General features: G+C 34.6%; 3 protein-coding genes across 3 annotated transcripts; 1 reads left to right on the forward strand and 2 right to left on the reverse strand.

Moving 5' to 3' along the window:
* Nucleotides 1–100: 100 nt before the first annotated feature.
* On the reverse strand, nucleotides 101–4889 carry LOC105977094 (elongation factor Ts (DUF810)). The gene is made up of 5 exons (XM_013002365.2): nucleotides 4060–4889; nucleotides 2276–3142; nucleotides 1733–2188; nucleotides 1428–1617; nucleotides 101–1327 (listed from the first exon to the last, which is right to left on the reverse strand). The coding sequence occupies exons 1-5, from the start codon at nucleotides 4621–4623 to the stop codon at nucleotides 399–401; spliced, it is 3006 nt and encodes a 1001-aa protein (XP_012857819.1). The 5' UTR covers nucleotides 4624–4889; the 3' UTR covers nucleotides 101–398.
* Nucleotides 4890–6718: 1829 nt separating this feature from the next.
* On the forward strand, nucleotides 6719–9356 carry LOC105977254 (YebC-like protein). Its single transcript, XM_013002557.2, has 7 exons — nucleotides 6719–7035; nucleotides 7141–7289; nucleotides 7977–8038; nucleotides 8168–8324; nucleotides 8396–8670; nucleotides 8764–8884; nucleotides 8974–9356. The coding sequence occupies exons 1-7, from the start codon at nucleotides 6936–6938 to the stop codon at nucleotides 9064–9066; spliced, it is 957 nt and encodes a 318-aa protein (XP_012858011.1). The 5' UTR covers nucleotides 6719–6935; the 3' UTR covers nucleotides 9067–9356.
* Nucleotides 9357–9510: 154 nt separating this feature from the next.
* Nucleotides 9511–11782, reverse strand: CCD8 (carotenoid cleavage dioxygenase 8). The gene is made up of 6 exons (XM_013002314.2): nucleotides 11457–11782; nucleotides 10615–11358; nucleotides 10318–10511; nucleotides 10029–10218; nucleotides 9835–9937; nucleotides 9511–9749 (listed from the first exon to the last, which is right to left on the reverse strand). Exons 1-6 carry the CDS (start codon nucleotides 11730–11732, stop codon nucleotides 9604–9606), a joined length of 1653 nt encoding a protein of 550 aa, XP_012857768.1. The 5' UTR covers nucleotides 11733–11782; the 3' UTR covers nucleotides 9511–9603.
* Between the last annotated feature and the right edge of the window lie 5415 nt (nucleotides 11783–17197).

The following is a 17197-nucleotide window of genomic DNA, read 5'->3' on the forward strand; positions in this document are numbered from 1 at the left end:
TCGAATACGGGCATGATTTGAACGATAACCTTCGACTCTAGTAGTTGAGAGTCGAGACTAAATACCAACTCTCCGAAACACAAAGACAAATCCAAGTCAGTAACACTGTAAGGTACTTGCTGTAAATAACAAAGTTCATACATGATAGATCAATCTCCCTACATTAACAAACAAACTCAAAACACAATAAAGAATAAATATGAACAAAAAAAAAACTAAGACTAGAAATATATCAATCAAATTAAAATTATATAGATGAATAGAACAAATAATAACACCGATACCTTCCTCGTAAATAAAAAGCCTTTCGAAAATTAAGCCTTAAAAAAATCTCTCAACTGTACAACAACTCGAGCAAACCTATGCCTCCCCAAAGTGGCTGCATCACCTTTCAGTAACTACAGTTTCTTGGGCAAGTTATAAGTCTTCTTAAGAAACTTTGTAGCAGTTTCATCATTCCTGTAACACAGAACTCTCAATAACGTGTTCGGTTCGTTCGGGTCCCACTGCCCAGATGTTGGAGGCAGAGGAAGTCGAGCCTTAGCAGACGAACCGTAAGTCTCCAAAGTCAACCGCCTAAACCTCTCGATTAGTGCCTCACTCTCCATTCGAAGAAGTGGAAGTACTTCTCTTGCAGTGGTCGAGAACTTGTCTATTACGTCGTCAGGCAATCCATCCCCATTGGCCCAGAAAAGATCCTTAAGTGACTTGAAATCATCCTCTATCATACTTGAGTCCTGTTTGGAGAAGGCCCGTGTGGGCCCACCTGCAAGCAAGACCAGGAAAAACCCGTCGAAGGAAGCTCTCATTACATCGGCTATAAGACGTGTGCGAACTCTTTCGTGGACCGTGTCTGCGACTATCGTGAGATTCTTTTCGAGTTCTTGGAGAAAAGGCTCGATTCTTGAAGAAGAAAGTTCGCCGACGTAGAGATAATCCCACAAGACGTGGCTTAGATCTTGGAAGACGATTTTGTATGCAACACCCTCGGATAACTGTTGGACAGCTTCGATGCAAGTGGCTGGAGTGATTTCGAAGGTTTTACCGACCCCATTTGAGAAGTCTTCTACATGGGCTGATTCGCAGTTTCTCAGAAGGGTGATTATTCTCTTTTCAAGAACTTCTAATTCCATACGTATTTTATGCAATGTGTTTATGCGTACACATAGCTGTGGTACCGTATTAGAGCTATCTCCGTTGACTGTAGCAACCTGAGGGTTCCTTTTCTGAGAGGCCACTGCCTTCTCTTTCTTCTTCCACTGAAATTTTGTTCCTGTGGTACATCTGGTTAATGCTGGCATTGTGGGAATGTAGATGCTTCTTGATCCTGAATATGAGAAAAGCAAATTGTTAATTCTTAAGGTTACTCGAATTTTGGGGTATGATTTTATTTTTTATTTCTTATATCTTGAGCTCGGGAATATTACCACAGCCAGATTTTGCTTTAGTTGCATAGTATTGAAGACATTTATCTAGGCCAGTCACTAAATCGGGAAGTAACGCAGGATGCATTGGTATTGGCAGCAGAAAGAATGCCTCCAAGGTCTCGTCAACTATTCGTAAAACCTCCACAGCTGAAGGAGCACATCCCTCTTGATTAGCTCGTGGATTCCAAACCTAGCAATTGCAGAAAAAGAAAGGATTAGATTTGATACCTAAGAAATGAAATCCAAATGCAGCAGCTTCATGCTAATTATTTTTACAGTATAATATGTAAGAAAATCGGAGTTACCTCTTGCTGGAGATTCCTGTCAACCCATTCTTTCAGCCTGTCTATTCTTGTCTTTATCCATAATTTAACCATATTAGCAATCACACCTTCGGCTTCATAAGGAGGCATCTCACGTATAATGGCCTTCCCACCATCATCACTATCCACAGAATCTTCAACAGCAATTTGAACGAGATCTTTTTCCAATTTATCAGCGGCTCTTAATATTTGCACAGCATCCGGTGTCAATTCTGCAATGCCTGAAATATATTGCTTCAGTTCATTCCCATAGCAAGCGTGCAGAGTGGCAACAGCAACTCCTGCAGCGAAGGGGTGCCATATCTTCAATATAGGACTAAACGTGTCCTTCTCTTTTATTGCCAGCTCACCAACATCCTTAGCCAGGATAGCAAGCACAGGAAGAGGGTTCGGCTGGTTTCTCGATGCTCTTCTGCTCGAATCAGCCTTTTCCATTCTCTGCAAGAGAGAATTGCTTTATCAAAAGAGGTCGAATTAAGTAAATGATTAGTGCTTAATAATTACTAATCGTATCTTTTAACTTACCTGAGCAAATGCAGTGCGGAGTGATGACCTAATGTAAGTGTCGATCCTGCTAAGCGCCACATCAACTTCGTTTTTTCTTCTTCGACGGTACTCATTCGATATGTCTTCAACTAAGATCTTAGCAGCTAATACCCCAACAGAAACAATGCTTTCCATCAAGTCAATATTTCCACTGTCAAATGTTTCGTGGTAAGCCAATAGTCTTTTCTCGGCCCAACCCATCATGGCAGTTAGTGTAGAACTCAAAACCGTGGAGTAAATCGAATCTTTGGTTACTTTTGCATCTTTGGCAACTTCAGCGAGTTGACTATCGGCAGCACGTAATAGATCGTTTTCAACTTGCCCAGTAGCAACATATCGGTTGAATAGAACCCACGTAAAGCATAGGTTGTGTAGTGTTTGATTCAGACCGAGGACTCCCCATGTTTTCTTTACAAGTTCCATGATCTCGTCAACTTCCTCTACAATAGCAGTCTCGTCATTAACATCAAAGCAAGCTTCTAGAAGGGTTTCATATAGACGGAGATTCAAGGGGAGACCATCTGCCCAGTGGCATTCAAAGGGAGCTCCGTCGACTGTCCTGCTGGCAAGTGCTATTACTGTAGTACGAAGGACTTGCATGGATTCGTTGTTTCTACCAGTTTCTATTGGCCGATCCAATGCTGCATGGATAATTTGGCGCAGTCGCTGAGCGGCAGTATTAGCCTTTTCCAGTGGCGTGTGAGGGTGGAGAAGGAGACCAGCCTCGAGCATTCTGAGGTTTCTCTTCTGCCATGCTTCGTACTCTTGTTGATCAGTGAAATCCGAGGCTTTGAATTGCTGTAATAGCTCGAGTGGAAGAACTGTCAACTCTGTCCTTCTCCCAACCTACACAACCAAGCAAATTAGATTGAATCTTTATTTCAGTACCTATATTGCTTATGTCCCTAGGTTTCACAAGATTGTACGTAAATAACATCCATCAAGTTAAAATTATCAGACGAACTCAAAAATAGCATACATACTTAAGTAACATAATTTTTTGAAATTTCTAGATCAATAATAAAATGTTAAAACATTGACAGGTCTTCCACAGAGTTGAAGGTATATATATCATTTATCAATAACAAGACGGCAACAAGAGTCCACATCTGAAAAGTCAGCAGTCATGCGAATATTTAACATATATGTCGCTGTTAAAAAGCAACCAAAATTTTTATATCTATTTTTTCGTTCTAATAAAAAACGCAGAAGAGAAAGATAATTTGCCATGGATTCCAACTCAATTTAAGTTAAGAATAACAATCTGATAAGCTCCACAGAAAGAAACAGAGATTTTTTTTTTGGCTTTTTCGGTTGTATACGAAACACATGCCACACCCGTATTCAGTAGAACTTCTCAGTTTCTAGTAAAATTAAGTTTTTTCAGGAAATTAAATAATACACTAGCTTCAAAATCCAATTTGATGTTCCTACCAGAAATGCAAACTAAACATTAATGGATAAACAACAAAACAATGGGACAGACAACAAAATTCTCAAATAAATATTGAAACAGTTATAAAACAAAAAAGAAATGAATGCTAGATCTTAAGATGATCAGATCACAAAGTTCCCCAATTTTCACTCATTAAAGCTTAAAATCCCCTAAATCACTCACAAGAAAACGAAATTCTTCATCAATGATCGAAATCTAGGAGTTAATCGCAATATGAACATTAAGAAAATCAAACACACATATAAAAAAGCTCAGCCAATTCATTTTATTTTTTGTCATTTTTACCCTCCAAAAAGCAGATTATAACCTGTCCAGCAGAAATCCTCAGCAAACCCCTGCGAATCCTCGAATCTGCGGCCTCAGAAACCCTCATCTGGACTCTCATGAGCTCTCCTATAGTCACCGGCTTCTTCAATTTCCCCCCAGGGGTCGAATTATGCGAATCGGAACTCTTTTTGGAACTGCTGGATCTCATCCCCAAGGCCTTCTTCATCTTGGATGCCGCCGCCGAGGTCAATGACCTCTGCAGATTAGCAGTGGAATTGCCGTTGGTGGTACTGTTGCTGGGTGAATTACTGCTATTACTGCTGGGAATGTACGTCAGGGGTTTGGAGGCGGAGGAGCGGTTGGCGGAGAGGAAGATCTCGTAGGCGGAAGAACGAATGTCGGAATCGGAGAGAGTTGAGGTGAGGTCGCCGAAAGGGGACGGGAGTGGGGATAAAGCGGTGGAGTTGGCGGCAGGCATGAAGCGGGAGGTAGCGGAAGAAGGAGATGCGGCGGCGGCGGCCGCCGCGGTGGAGGATGAGGAAGAGAATGAGAAAGAGTCTCTCTTGGAGAGACCGAGGGCTCGGTCTCGGAAGAGGGACGCCATTGCTGCTACTCTGTGTGTAGAGAGAGAGAGTAGAGAGAGAAGATGAGTCAGAAAAAAGTAAAACCAGAGAGGAAAAAGAAGGGCTCTCTCTCTCTCTCTAGCTTCTAAATTAGATTTATTTCCTTCTTTCAATATATGTATTAATTAATGCCTATTGATTTTGTTAATACTTAATTTCAATAATCAGATTTACCAATTTCTATTTTTTTTAATTTTTTTTTTTTTGAAAATACTAATTTAATTTAGTATTTGGTAAGTGCTTCATTGGAATAAAGTGAATTCCAATTTTGACTTGGTCCACTAATTTTGATTGACAAATATAATGGTTGAAATAATTAATGCGCAAATTGTTCCGATTCAGTATCTAAGTTGTAACACAAAATTTGACTACAAAATGATACCGGTGACCTATCATTTTCAAGTGACATATCACATACACAATTTAACATATATTATTGAATTAAGTAAATACCTTTTTATATATATATATATATATATATATTAAACATAAGAAATAATATTGAATTAAGTAAATTATAATAGGCTGGAAATATCAACATTTGCAAGTTGGGCATGAAAGGTATGAACAAAGCTGGAATACATAAGACATTGGTTGGATTTTGGTTGGTAATATTTCAAATGTTAGGGGCCTATATTTAATTATTTTTTTATTTAATTTTTATGCTTTATTATTGAAGGGGGACCACTAACAATTTCAATTCCTTAATTTCACACACACATACACACACTCAGTGTGTGTGCAAAGAGAAATACTTAAAAAGAATTAAAATGAGAATAAAGAAACAAAAGCTTGACAGTGGCAGAAAATCTTGGCATGTTCTTATTGCATATGGGAAATTAATATAAATCATTTGTTTTTCCTTATTTTAATTGGATTTATTTAAATTATAGTGAAGTGTGAACAAATAAATTTTAGTTATCCCCTTTTATTTTATACTAGTATAAAATAAATAATATAATATAAATTTCAGCACTACGTTGCCACAAGAGAATAGTCAGTCAACACTTGTATTATTCTATTGGGCCTCATTTGTATCACCATTTATTTGATCCAACAAGGCCCAAAATAATTTAATTATGTTTCAAGCATTTATCATTTAGTGCAAATTACGGCCACCCCCGATGTAAGATCAAATTACGAAAATACCCATCATGTACAACCATCCCTCAATTATATATTTTCTTATACGTCAATTCTTACTGTATCAAATTTACCTACCGAAAGATGATTTTTTTTTCGTAAAAGAATATATAATTGAAGGGTGGTTGTAATTACCCAAACAAGAGGGGTATTTTTTGTAATTTGACATTAAACAAAGATAGTATATTTTAAGTTGGAAATAATTTATTTTTTTTTCTTCATAAACTTATATTGTCTACACTAATTATTAGAACTAAACTTATATTGTCTACACTAATTATTAGAACTTATGGATGTAGCAATTGCTTAAGGACAGCTGGGCTGTACATGTGACATGCTACTTAATTAATTAATAGTTTGGAAAAATAAGTTCCAACAACACTATAGTATATATACTCCACATGTTCAGCCTCACCTAATATTAGGATTAGTATTAACTAATGGGATTAATTAATTAATAGTTTGGAAAATGAAATTGGGCCAATTTGTAATTTATTGAAACTTTGGGGGGGCTAGAAGAAAGAATCCGTCTGTTGGGCTTGAAAGGTCAAATATGGGCCAGGCTTTTCGAATTATTAGGGGTAGAAAAGCCCACTAGGTTTTGGTAATGCATGCTTGAATCTTTCTGAACAAGCCCATTTATTATCAAGTACATATTTAATTTAAAAAATAATACATAGACAAATATTTATAAATTAATACTATTGAGTCTATTGTAATTAACAAAATTTTATTAATTTATCAAGATAATTATTTATAATATTGTCATCAAGTTGGGATATAAAAATATTTTATTTTCGCTATATTATCAACTTATTAAATATTAATTTATCGAGATTCTGGTGTACTATTACATTAATTCTTAATTAAATTAAAAACTTTAAAATTCACATATTCTTTGAAAAATGAAAGATAAAAAATGAGATCAATACCGAGAGAGAGAGAGAGAGAGGAAGGCCGCCCCTCTCACCCCCTACCCCTACCCCCCCCCCCCCCCCCAAAAAAAAAGAAAAAAATCATTTTATCGAAGCAAGAAACCAAGAACAGAACATGAGGCATTCTTAATTAAAAGTTTAAAAAAAAAAAAAAGTGAATGAGGTTTTAGAGGGTATTGAGGATAAGAAAAACCCTCCCAATTTCATGTAAGAAGATGTCGTGTTCATCAACAACAATTAGAGCTTTTGGTTCGTTACTCGTCAGATTTTCAAATGGGGTTTCTCTTAAACCCTCCAACTCTCTCTCTCTAAATAGTTAGTCCCTTTCTCTCTCTTCTTTTTCTTTATTCAGAATAGTATTGTAGGTGGGGATTTCTGATCAAAATGTAATTTATTGTGGGGCTGTTGTTTTACGGACAGGTTATTTGAGCAGAAAGCTATCATCTTTAGGTGGGTACTCATCTTCTGGCAAATGGGTTTCATTTGAAAATGGAGTTCATGATAGAAAGATCTCAACTTTCACACCTTTGTGTATGGGTAGGCGATCCTGTAAAATTGCTGGCAGAAAGGTATTTACTTGTCATTTTTTTTTTCAATTTTTTTTTTGGAGCTAAGCTCTTTAGAATGTGGGATTGCTGTCAAATTCAAGATTCTTGATTGAAGTAAAAATGCTAAAATAGCCCTGGTAGCTACAGGGGATTATGGCCCCTGAATCTGGGGTTTCGGTTTTGGTTTCGGTTTCGGTAATGTGCAGGTGCGAATTCATGTATCCCGATTCGGAGGGTCCAATTCATTCTAGAAATGTGTATTGGATATTAACTGCTTCGATTTCTTCGTCTGCTGAAATGAACGGTGGTTATTCTCCAGCGCTGTTTTATAGCGTGGCAGGTGGATTTAAAGTTGCGTTAATTCGGGATGTAAATAGTCTGAAAATGTCGTATGCAGTTTCATCTTGACCAATAATCATATAGAAGCTTCTTTTTCACCAGCTTACAACTCTTCCGAGGGACAAGATAAACTTATCCGATTTTTAGTTTATGTTATTCTCATTAGTAGAACCGGTTTTCTTTACAAGAACAATTCAAACAGAGGCATTGCATGTTATTCATTCTGATTGAATAGGCATTGTAGGTAGCATCGTTGAGTGGATCGAGAGTACAAGACTATGTTTGTCCGATTAGATTCTTTTCATATTGTGTGTTCTTGATACACGAGACTTTAGTTTCTCATAGTCTAGATCACTTCTTTTGATGCAGACTGCTCAGGATGCTAAGAAAACAAAGCTGTACGCTAGATTTGGGAAGGAAGTCGTATCTGCGTAAGTTAGTCGAAAAATTTTGGAAACCCTTTTTCGTTCTGCAAAACCACACAGCTTTTGATGCCTTCATGTTAATCGTTCTGGGTTAATTTTCACTTGGATCATATTTTTCCGTATATAATGATCCAGTGTCAAGAAAGGTGGTCCGAGTCCTGTATCTAATACAGCTTTGGCCGCTCTATTCGAGAAAGCAAAGGAGCTCGATATCCCAAGGGATATTATTGACCGCAATATCAAACGAGCTTCAGAAAAGGATCAAGAAGCCTACATCGAGAAATTCTACGAGGTCGGGCTTTTTTATTTTTTTCAAATGTTGTAAACATTTCATAAATGAAACATTATGTGTAATTTTTGCAGGTGTATGGCTACGGTGGAGCAGGAATGGTGGTTCAAGTGCTAACGGATAAAGTGAATAGATCTGTGGCTCGTGTTAGAGAAGTTGTGAGGGACTACGGTGGGAAAATGGCGGATTCTGGATCGATGATGTTCAAATTTAAACGTGCTCGTGTTTTAAATATAAAGTCCAAAGATGCCGACAAAGATCAGCTTCTTGCCATTGCTTTAGATTCTGGTGCTGATGATGTCATCGAGCCCTCATCCGATGAAGATGATGCCGAAGAAGATTCTGAGAGGTAAAAAGAGATCCGTTTCACCGCATGAATTTTGTCGGAAATCTCGTGAAATTATCGTAATTATGTAGTAAAGTTTCATGGTTTTTGAATCAGTTACTATAAAATAGTAAGTTCGATGGAAAACTACACCGCCATATTGACAAGACTCAAAGAGGAAGGAATCACATTTGAAACCGACAACGGGTTCGAGCTTGTTCCCTTAACACCCGTTGAGGTACGCCTTAAGAGATAAAATTCCATTTTTTTTTTTTTCTTTTTTTTTTTTAACGATCGCATATTGTAAACTTACGGTCTGAATTGCAGGTTGATGACGAGGCAATGGATTTGAACAAGGAGATGATGGCGAAACTACTCGAGCTAGACGATGTGGATGCAGTATATACAGATCAGAAATGATTTCGCCACTTCAATTTTGAAACGGAGGTTTTTTGGCCGTTGGATTTCATACGCTTACAAGGTAATCTTGAATTCACTCATGGGAGAATTAGTATCTCGTCGCAGAGAAAAAAAAAAGAAAGAAATAGAGCAAAATTTTAGATAGCACAGTCAATAACTTTTCCGATACGCATTATACCGTTTATTGTCGAACAAGAGCACGAAAAATAAAATTGCCTATTTGTATCAAGTTACGGACAAATCATAGTTTCATCAACTCTCATTGATTCAAACATTGATTTCGTGTCTGATTTTCTCTCTCTTTCGTTTTTTTTGCGACTGGAAATATTTTTTAAACAAGAAAGCTGCAAATTACACAAACAAGATACCTATCGGAGCATAGACTATATATATATATATATATGTATATAATTATATATCTAATACCCCTATACGACATCCTAGTACATTCGAAGATACGTCGTATCTTCGGTCTTCTTCACAAGACACAATTTTTACGTAGTAAATTACAATGGGTTGTCTGTACGGTAAATCGATCTATGTCTTTGGAACCCAACATCCATGCAGGCCGTAAGGAAGACCGTAAGGGAACTTAGCTCTGGCAATTTCTTGAAAAGTAGATCCGTCTAACAACAACGCGTATCCTTCCCCGTTTTTGTCGCTGATCATCGAAATCACGACACCTGTCCATTGTTTATTACATTACATATTTAGTAAACAGTTATACATATGTATGTACGTATGTATGTATATTTTTGAAGAGCTTACCATCATCTTCTTCTGTAGCACCTGGGCGAGCCACGAAGAAGGGCTCGGATGGTATCGAGCCCTCGTCCACCCAATTCTTTGCCGTTTTGTTCATCAGATCAATCTGATGTAATGATTAATTAAAACATATATAAATAAGTGATTAATGAATTAATTGTACTGTGTTTTGGGTGTATCTATATGTGTATATATACCTTAGTGAGGGTGTTAGGGAAATTGCAAGGTCTTTGAGCACCACATGCATAAGTGTATCTATATTTCTTGCCCAGAAAATTAGGGTTTATGCTGCACATATCCATGCCTTTACCATGTTCATTTGGGTCCAAAGCTGCTTCCAAACTCCCATATGAGCTCCCATCCATCGGAATCCTGAATCTTCCGACCCTGTATTTTTACGAATAAAGTGACGATTCTTGAAAAAAAAGAAATCTTTAATACTTATACATTATTGAAACGGGTTTTTTTCGAAAGTGGTATATATACCTTGCATCTGGTAGCACATCTTCACCGGAGAATGACCGGAGATTTTGGAGGGTGAGATTCTGCAAGATGGTGGTGTCGGCGTTGTGTTCGCAACAGTCGGCAATAATGGCCGTCACCCTTCCTTCTTCGTCTTTCTCCTCGTACGCGTTGATGAAATGGAACGTCACGTATAGCGGAACCTCAACACTTGCCACCTTTATTTATTTTTTTATTATTATTAAATTGAAGAAAAAAAAAATTAACATTTTTTTTCCATAATTGTGACAATATATTTAGACAAAGAAAAAATATACTTACAACATTGCCACTAGCTTTGCACATAACATGCATGTAAGCTTTGGACTCAGGGTGCCATTGGAACTTATACAAAGGCGTGGGCTCCGCCTTGAGCAAATTTCCGGCACAATACCTAAGCGGCATCTCCGGCACCACCACGTAATGCTCAGTCGCCGGAAAAGAGTGGACCCAACCCGGAGAGGGCCCGCCTCGGCAATTGACCCGACCGATCACTTTCCTCTCGTTCGACCCGGGTTCCATCCTCACAACAACATAACCCGGGTTTATCAGATCGGGTAGCAAAGTCAAGAACTCACTATCCGTCACAATCGGGTGGGCCGAGTGGATCAACCCGCCCAAATTGTCACTATACTCGAACTTCCCTATCGTATCCAAGTTATTCGGGTCGATCACAATCGACCCTTTTATTGTTTCTGTAAGACAGACGACCCGCCCGTCGCCCAGTTTGACCACGCCAGTGTTTGCGTTGTCGGTCAATGATGCGCCGGAGAATAGCTTGGCTATGTCTCCGATGTAGGACAAGAAACTGTCTGTTTTCGGGACTTCGGAGAATTCTCGATAGCAGAGTTTCTTGTTTTCTATGGAGGCTTTGTATGCGTCGGATTCGATCTGGCGGTGGGCCATTGCTAGGCGGCCGTTTTCGAAGTGGAGGCGGACTAGGGTGGCGTAGCCGTCGAAGAGGTGGCGGAAGTTGTAGTCTCCGATGTTCCATAGGCCCGGCCCGTTCCTTAGGTATGTTCCATTCTGCATGGCAAATAAAAAAAAAAAAAAAACATTAATGCTAATTCATATATAATTATATAAAATAAAATTCAAATAAAATAAAATAAATAAATAATTACCAGCCAAAGTGGGATTTCTCCTTGAACAAGAAGATCTCCTTGCCATCTTTCTTGTTTTACACTTGTCCAAGCAACATTTTTTTTAATGTTTTCATCGTCTTGTTTCGAGGGAATCACGACATTTGAAGGTGGTTTAGTGGCAACGTTCGAGATGGTTAAACCTCGACTTTGGTAATCCGTATTGTAATCGTGTTTTGCTCGATAACGAGTAACGATTTTTCGGGAATAATTGTTGCTGCAGGGTTTGAGGGAGGAAGAAAATGAGAGGGAAGCCATACTTAGATGTATATGATGTTAACTTTGGAGACAAGAAAGAATATTATTGTGTGTTTTTTTGTAGAAATTATGGAGGTTGTGACACTATATTTATAAGAGAATTAATTATGAAGATTTGAATGGTGTTCTGTAATTCTGATTTTTCTATGTTGGATTTAAATTAGTGGGATGGAATCTTGATTGGTGGAATTCCTTTATACTACCAGACATATATAGATTGAGGGCTTATTAATTATTTAATATAATAATAATAATAATAATAATAATAATAATAATAATAATAATAATAATAATAATAATAATAATAATAATAATAATAATAATAATAATAATAATAATAATAATAATAGCTACTGGTGTCGTGTATAATATAGAACAATAGTTCATAATTATTAAACATATCAACATTAATCAATTTATAATTCTCGATATAAATAATCAATTGTAGCATCTGATTTCCCGTTTCATTTGGCGTTGTTATATATGAACACACGAAAATGTTATAAATAAAATCCAATCAATGATAGTAACATCTTTATTTTACTCTAAAGAAAATTTCATCTTATTCTTGTCTATAGTAAAGATTCAATTTTGAATCCGGCTAAGCTCAACTAGGTCGGATAATTATTGACGCAGCAGCAACTACTTTCCGATTCCACCGAAACCATAATATGACCAATTGAATAATATCATATTAAAAAAATAAGATGTACGACTTCAGACGCTACTAATTAACGGTTCGAAAATGTAACGTGATATGACTAAAATGTATCATATTTCATTTCTTAATCAAATAGGCAACCTTAATTGATTGAAATGAATCAAATCAAGCATTAATTAGAATGAAAAATAAATAAAATTTATATAGGGGGTCATAAATATGTATGGCCATTCAAAGTGGTGGAGAGACGTAAAAAATAGTTTTCAATTTAATTCAATGGAATGATAATAGGTGGAGTTGAATATTCATATATACAAAATCATTAATATTGGGATTTAAATCATTTGACGAGGAGAAAAGGCTAGTTAATTTAATTTAATTTATTAAAATATAATAAATATTAAAGAAAAAGCAATAGTAATTGAGTAAATATTGGCGAATTGGGGCCAAATGAATGCAAAATGTAGCATCAAAAATTGATTAGTGTCATTTCAATGTTTCATTGATTCCCATACGTATCACTCAAATTGGAAAAATATTAAATTCCCAATTGTGGCAGACAATATTAGGCATCACCACAATTGGCTATTTTTATATTTGTTATTTCCTCCACCTTCATCATTTTACTCATCATTTACTTGCAAAAAAATGTATTACGTAATAATAGAAAAGAAAAGAAAAAAAAAACAAATTATTAAGTGCATTAAGAGATAATCTTGTCAAAATTGAATATATATTTTCATAATAATGCTTATAACTAGTGTACTAACTCTGAAGTTGGAAATTATTACTATTGCAATTTATTAGTTAGTTCATATTTATACAATTGTATGATATGGTTCATTCTTACTAGGATTTAGATTGGAAAATTTTGCCTCGAGTTTCTTTAGAAATTTTTGTTTGCATAGTTCATCATAGGGGTGTAAATGAGTCGAGCTAGGCTGTTTTGGCGAGCTCGAGCTCGAATCAATTTTAACGAGCTCGAACTTTTCGAATAATCTTTTTGTTAATTGGACTCGAGCTCGAGCTTTTGTTGAACCGACTCAATTCATTTACACCCCTAGACGCTCATCATCCTTATATAATCATATGATGCCATTTCAATGACTTAGTGTTTGATATTCTAATTTTGGCTAGAGGTATCTAATATTGATTATTAGGATTAAAGTCTAGAATTCGAATCTTGTCCGTTACTTTACTTTTTTTTTATTTTTTTTTATATAAAATTTGAATTTATGAAGAAAAAACCTCTGGTTAGGAGGGTTTTTTTATTAAATTTTTTTGTTTGCATTGTACTATTTGGAGTATCTATATGTACGTTTATATAAGAAAAAGTTAGAAAAAAAAAATATTACTAGTGTTTGCAAAAACTATTGCTAATATATATAGATATAATAATAATATTTTATAATAATTTAGAGGTTGATTATGGAAGTGTGGGGCAAACACTAATTGCACTAACGTGTAACTTTTGCAACTTGTTAAATTATTAGTGACAGGGTCAACATGGATTGTCTCCTTTAATTACACATTCTTACGTCACATTATATTTTGTCCAATCCACCTAATTTCGAGAAATTATAAATAAAAATATGTCAGGATATTTACCCCCACTCATATAATATAATAATGCATTAATACTTGGATTCAATTAGTAGTGGAAAGAGAATCAAATGAAAGAGCTAAACCAATAGCTAATGGTTGAATAAAGCCAATTTTTGTATCTACTTAGTTATAATTGTGATTAACATCTTCATTGGTTGGTTAATTAACTTTAATTATCTCATTAAATATAAAACCATGGGCATTTTCTCCTAGGTTGAATCATATATAGCAGAAACCTGGGATTCTTGACATTGACAGGCATCTTATAACTTAATTAAAAAAATATTTTTTTGGAAAAATATTATTTATTCTGATCATTTATATTATTTATAACTCGGCCACAATCGAGCCGTAGCCGATAGACACACATCTTAATAATATAACTGCGATTTTCAATTTATGTCTCATTTTGATAGGCCTGGCCTAACCCAAAAATTACAAATTTAATGGGCCCAAGTAATTACAGGCCCAATTTTATAAGTGCAGCTAAGTTCAATTAAAAGCCCAAGTCCATGTTAACTTTAATCACATTTAATTTTTAACGTTGATAATTAGAGTTAATCATCATTCTTGGGCCTATGTTACAAAATAAAACCCAATTAAAATTTTCATAGTTAATTACTTATAATTTGGAATTCGACAAAAAGACAGAAGCAATTGAATGCAAATGAAATTATTTGTTTGCATGGCCATGATGAAAATGATGGGTTCGATTCAGGGTTGGAAATTTATAACAAGTGTCGGGTCGGGTCGGGTCGGGTCCTCAATTTGTTCAATAAAAACTCATGATTTAAGTGTCAGAATATTATTTGTTGGACCTCTTACTAATTACATTTTTTTTTTCCAATAATAATTAACCCCATTAATTACGAGCGGTTATTTTCTGCCAAAAAAAAAAATTTGGATGCAGAATTTATATATATATATATTTATATATGTATTTATTTCAAGAAATAAAATGAAAAGTGGAGGAAATTAAATTTGGTGGAGTAAACATATAAAAAAATGATGGGTGGGTGTCAATCGAGGAAAAGACAGATTGAATAAATTACACGTTGTTCTGTAGCAAATTGTTTTTACCTTGGCCGCAGCAAACAGACCATAACTTGTTTGTTTTTGTCTGAAATATATATATATATATACATATATATATATGAATTAATTCATACACGTTAATATTAATAATAATAATAATAATAATAATAATAATAATAATAATAATAATAATAATAATAATAATAATAAATATTAATTATGAACAGTTTTCTTCATAAATTAGATTCAATCATTGTGTCTGCAAGTTGTGGATGGATCATTAATAATATTTTTCATATTATTAATTTGCTTTCGCTTTTGTTATGCACCACACATATTGTTCTCTAGTACAAAGTTCAGATTTTTTTTTTTTTTAAATTCATATATATAAATAAATAATGTTATTCTCTATATTTATAAAATTTGGTTGGCTTAATTGCTAGGTAAAATGAGAGTTATGAATAATGTTATATTCAACATTCAACTATTCCTCAAATGTAAAAATAATAGATTAATATGTATTTTTAAATCTATATATAAAAGAACACAATTTTCTCCTCTTTCTCTTTTTGTAAAATAAATAAACTAAAGAAGAAAAATGATGAATAGGGGCCCGGGCGTAATTTAAGAAAGACAGAGGGTTTGCACAGAATATCAAGTTTGACAAGACGTTTCCGTACACAAGGAAGCTCCTGGATAAGTGAGACACGTGGCAATATCGTAACCCTTCATACATCTTGCCGACATGCTCGCCTCCATTGGATCTATATCTCCTCTTGAAAACATCAAAATATTCATTTTTTAATATTAAAAATGTCTAGAAACCTCGATAAATTAATACCCGATAAATTAATACTTTCATTTAAATAAAGAACTTGGCCCCTACTCGGTGAAAGCATACTAAATTATTAGTTCGATAATTTAATATTTGACCAAATTAATATGATTTTGTCGATAATTATAACTGTATTAATTTATAGAGATTTTGACAGTATTTATTATATAAGTTTAATGTGATTTTTTTTTTTCTAATTGTGAATCTAGTTTAATGCATAGGGTCCCTTTGGGTAGAATGCATATGTAAATATCACCTGGTCCATGATTTTTTATAGGCCCCCCCAACTTTCTCGTTATTACATATGTCTTTTAAATTATTTCTTTTAGTATTTTGACAACAACACTTATGGCCTACATATGTAAATTTTATATTCTTAAATGTTCTTTAGGGAAGGGGTCCAACTTGTTGACAATTTTGCAACCCTATAACATGTCAAAATCATGGTGTTTTTTTTCTTTATTTTTCTAACCTTACTTTTATTTTTATTGTTTTAACGAAAAAATTAATACACGACAAACGACACAGCTGTTGGGTAAATCTCTACTCTCTTCATGTAAATAGTTTAAAAATCACGCAATAAATTGTAATTCACACTAGACTTAATCCATTTGTGATCGACAAACTCGATTTACAAAGTGTTGTGATCATTTGACTCCGAGCTAAACCTACTTTGAGCTTTGTAGGATTTTGTCGACGACAAGTTCTAAAGGAAAATATTAGAAGATCTATATTAATTGATTTAAATTATAGTGGAAATTGTCGACATCAATTATACAAGGAAAAAATTATTTAAAAAAAGTCTCCCTAATTTTTTTGTTTGATATTTCTCCGAATTTAAGAATATATTATTTCGTCCAAAAGAATTAAACTGTTAAAATATATAAAATAAATTATTTATTTGTTTTGAATCATTTATTTCTTCATCGAAACCCAAAAATTAGAATTTAAATAATTTATTAAATGTATACCGCGAAGTGAATAATATTTACATGGATCGATAATAAATAAAATTGTAATTGAAACAAATTATTAAAAATAAATAAATCGAAGTCTTACATATATAGTGGGGACTGATTAATATCTCATTTTTCCTTTTAAATTCATCATATATACCCTACCCTGTATGGGGTGCTACTACATGTTGAAATTAATTAATGTAATTAATTATAAAATATCTCATAATCAGCCGACTTACTGATTTAATTGATGGGATTAGGGTTTGAATAGACGTTGATTCTCCCAACTTTCCTCATTTAGAAGATATTTAATTGTTAAATCAAAACCCTAAGTTGTGTGACCATACTTAATTAATAGAAACCCTACTTA

Source organism: Erythranthe guttata, chromosome 1 (assembly GCF_056151865.1).
Source record: "Erythranthe guttata isolate IM_541 chromosome 1, IM_541, whole genome shotgun sequence".
Taxonomy (NCBI): Eukaryota; Viridiplantae; Streptophyta; class Magnoliopsida; order Lamiales; family Phrymaceae; genus Erythranthe; species Erythranthe guttata.

What these genes read in the sequence shown, in the direction of transcription:
- LOC105977094 (XM_013002365.2), bottom strand. Translation starts at nt 4,623, where the DNA reads ATGGCGTCCCTCTTCCGAGACCGAGCCCTCGGTCTCTCCAAGAGAGAC. An exon ending in TGAGGATTTCTGCTGGACAG is followed by an intron (nt 3,143 to 4,059) that starts GTTATAATCTGC and finishes TTGGTTGTGTAG; the next exon opens with GTTGGGAGAAGGACAGAGTT. An exon ending in ACAGGAATCTCCAGCAAGAG is followed by an intron (nt 1,618 to 1,732) that starts GTAACTCCGATT and finishes TGCAATTGCTAG; the next exon opens with GTTTGGAATCCACGAGCTAA.
- LOC105977254 (XM_013002557.2), top strand. Translation starts at nt 6,936, where the DNA reads ATGTCGTGTTCATCAACAACAATTAGAGCTTTTGGTTCGTTACTCGTC. An exon ending in CAACTCTCTCTCTCTAAATA is followed by an intron (nt 7,036 to 7,140) that starts GTTAGTCCCTTT and finishes TTTTACGGACAG; the next exon opens with GTTATTTGAGCAGAAAGCTA. An exon ending in GTAAAATTGCTGGCAGAAAG is followed by an intron (nt 7,290 to 7,976) that starts GTATTTACTTGT and finishes CTTTTGATGCAG; the next exon opens with ACTGCTCAGGATGCTAAGAA.
- CCD8 (XM_013002314.2), bottom strand. Translation starts at nt 11,732, where the DNA reads ATGGCTTCCCTCTCATTTTCTTCCTCCCTCAAACCCTGCAGCAACAAT. An exon ending in GCAAAGCTAGTGGCAATGTT is followed by an intron (nt 10,512 to 10,614) that starts GTAAGTATATTT and finishes AAATAAATAAAG; the next exon opens with GTGGCAAGTGTTGAGGTTCC. An exon ending in GATGTGCTACCAGATGCAAG is followed by an intron (nt 10,219 to 10,317) that starts GTATATATACCA and finishes GTAAAAATACAG; the next exon opens with GGTCGGAAGATTCAGGATTC.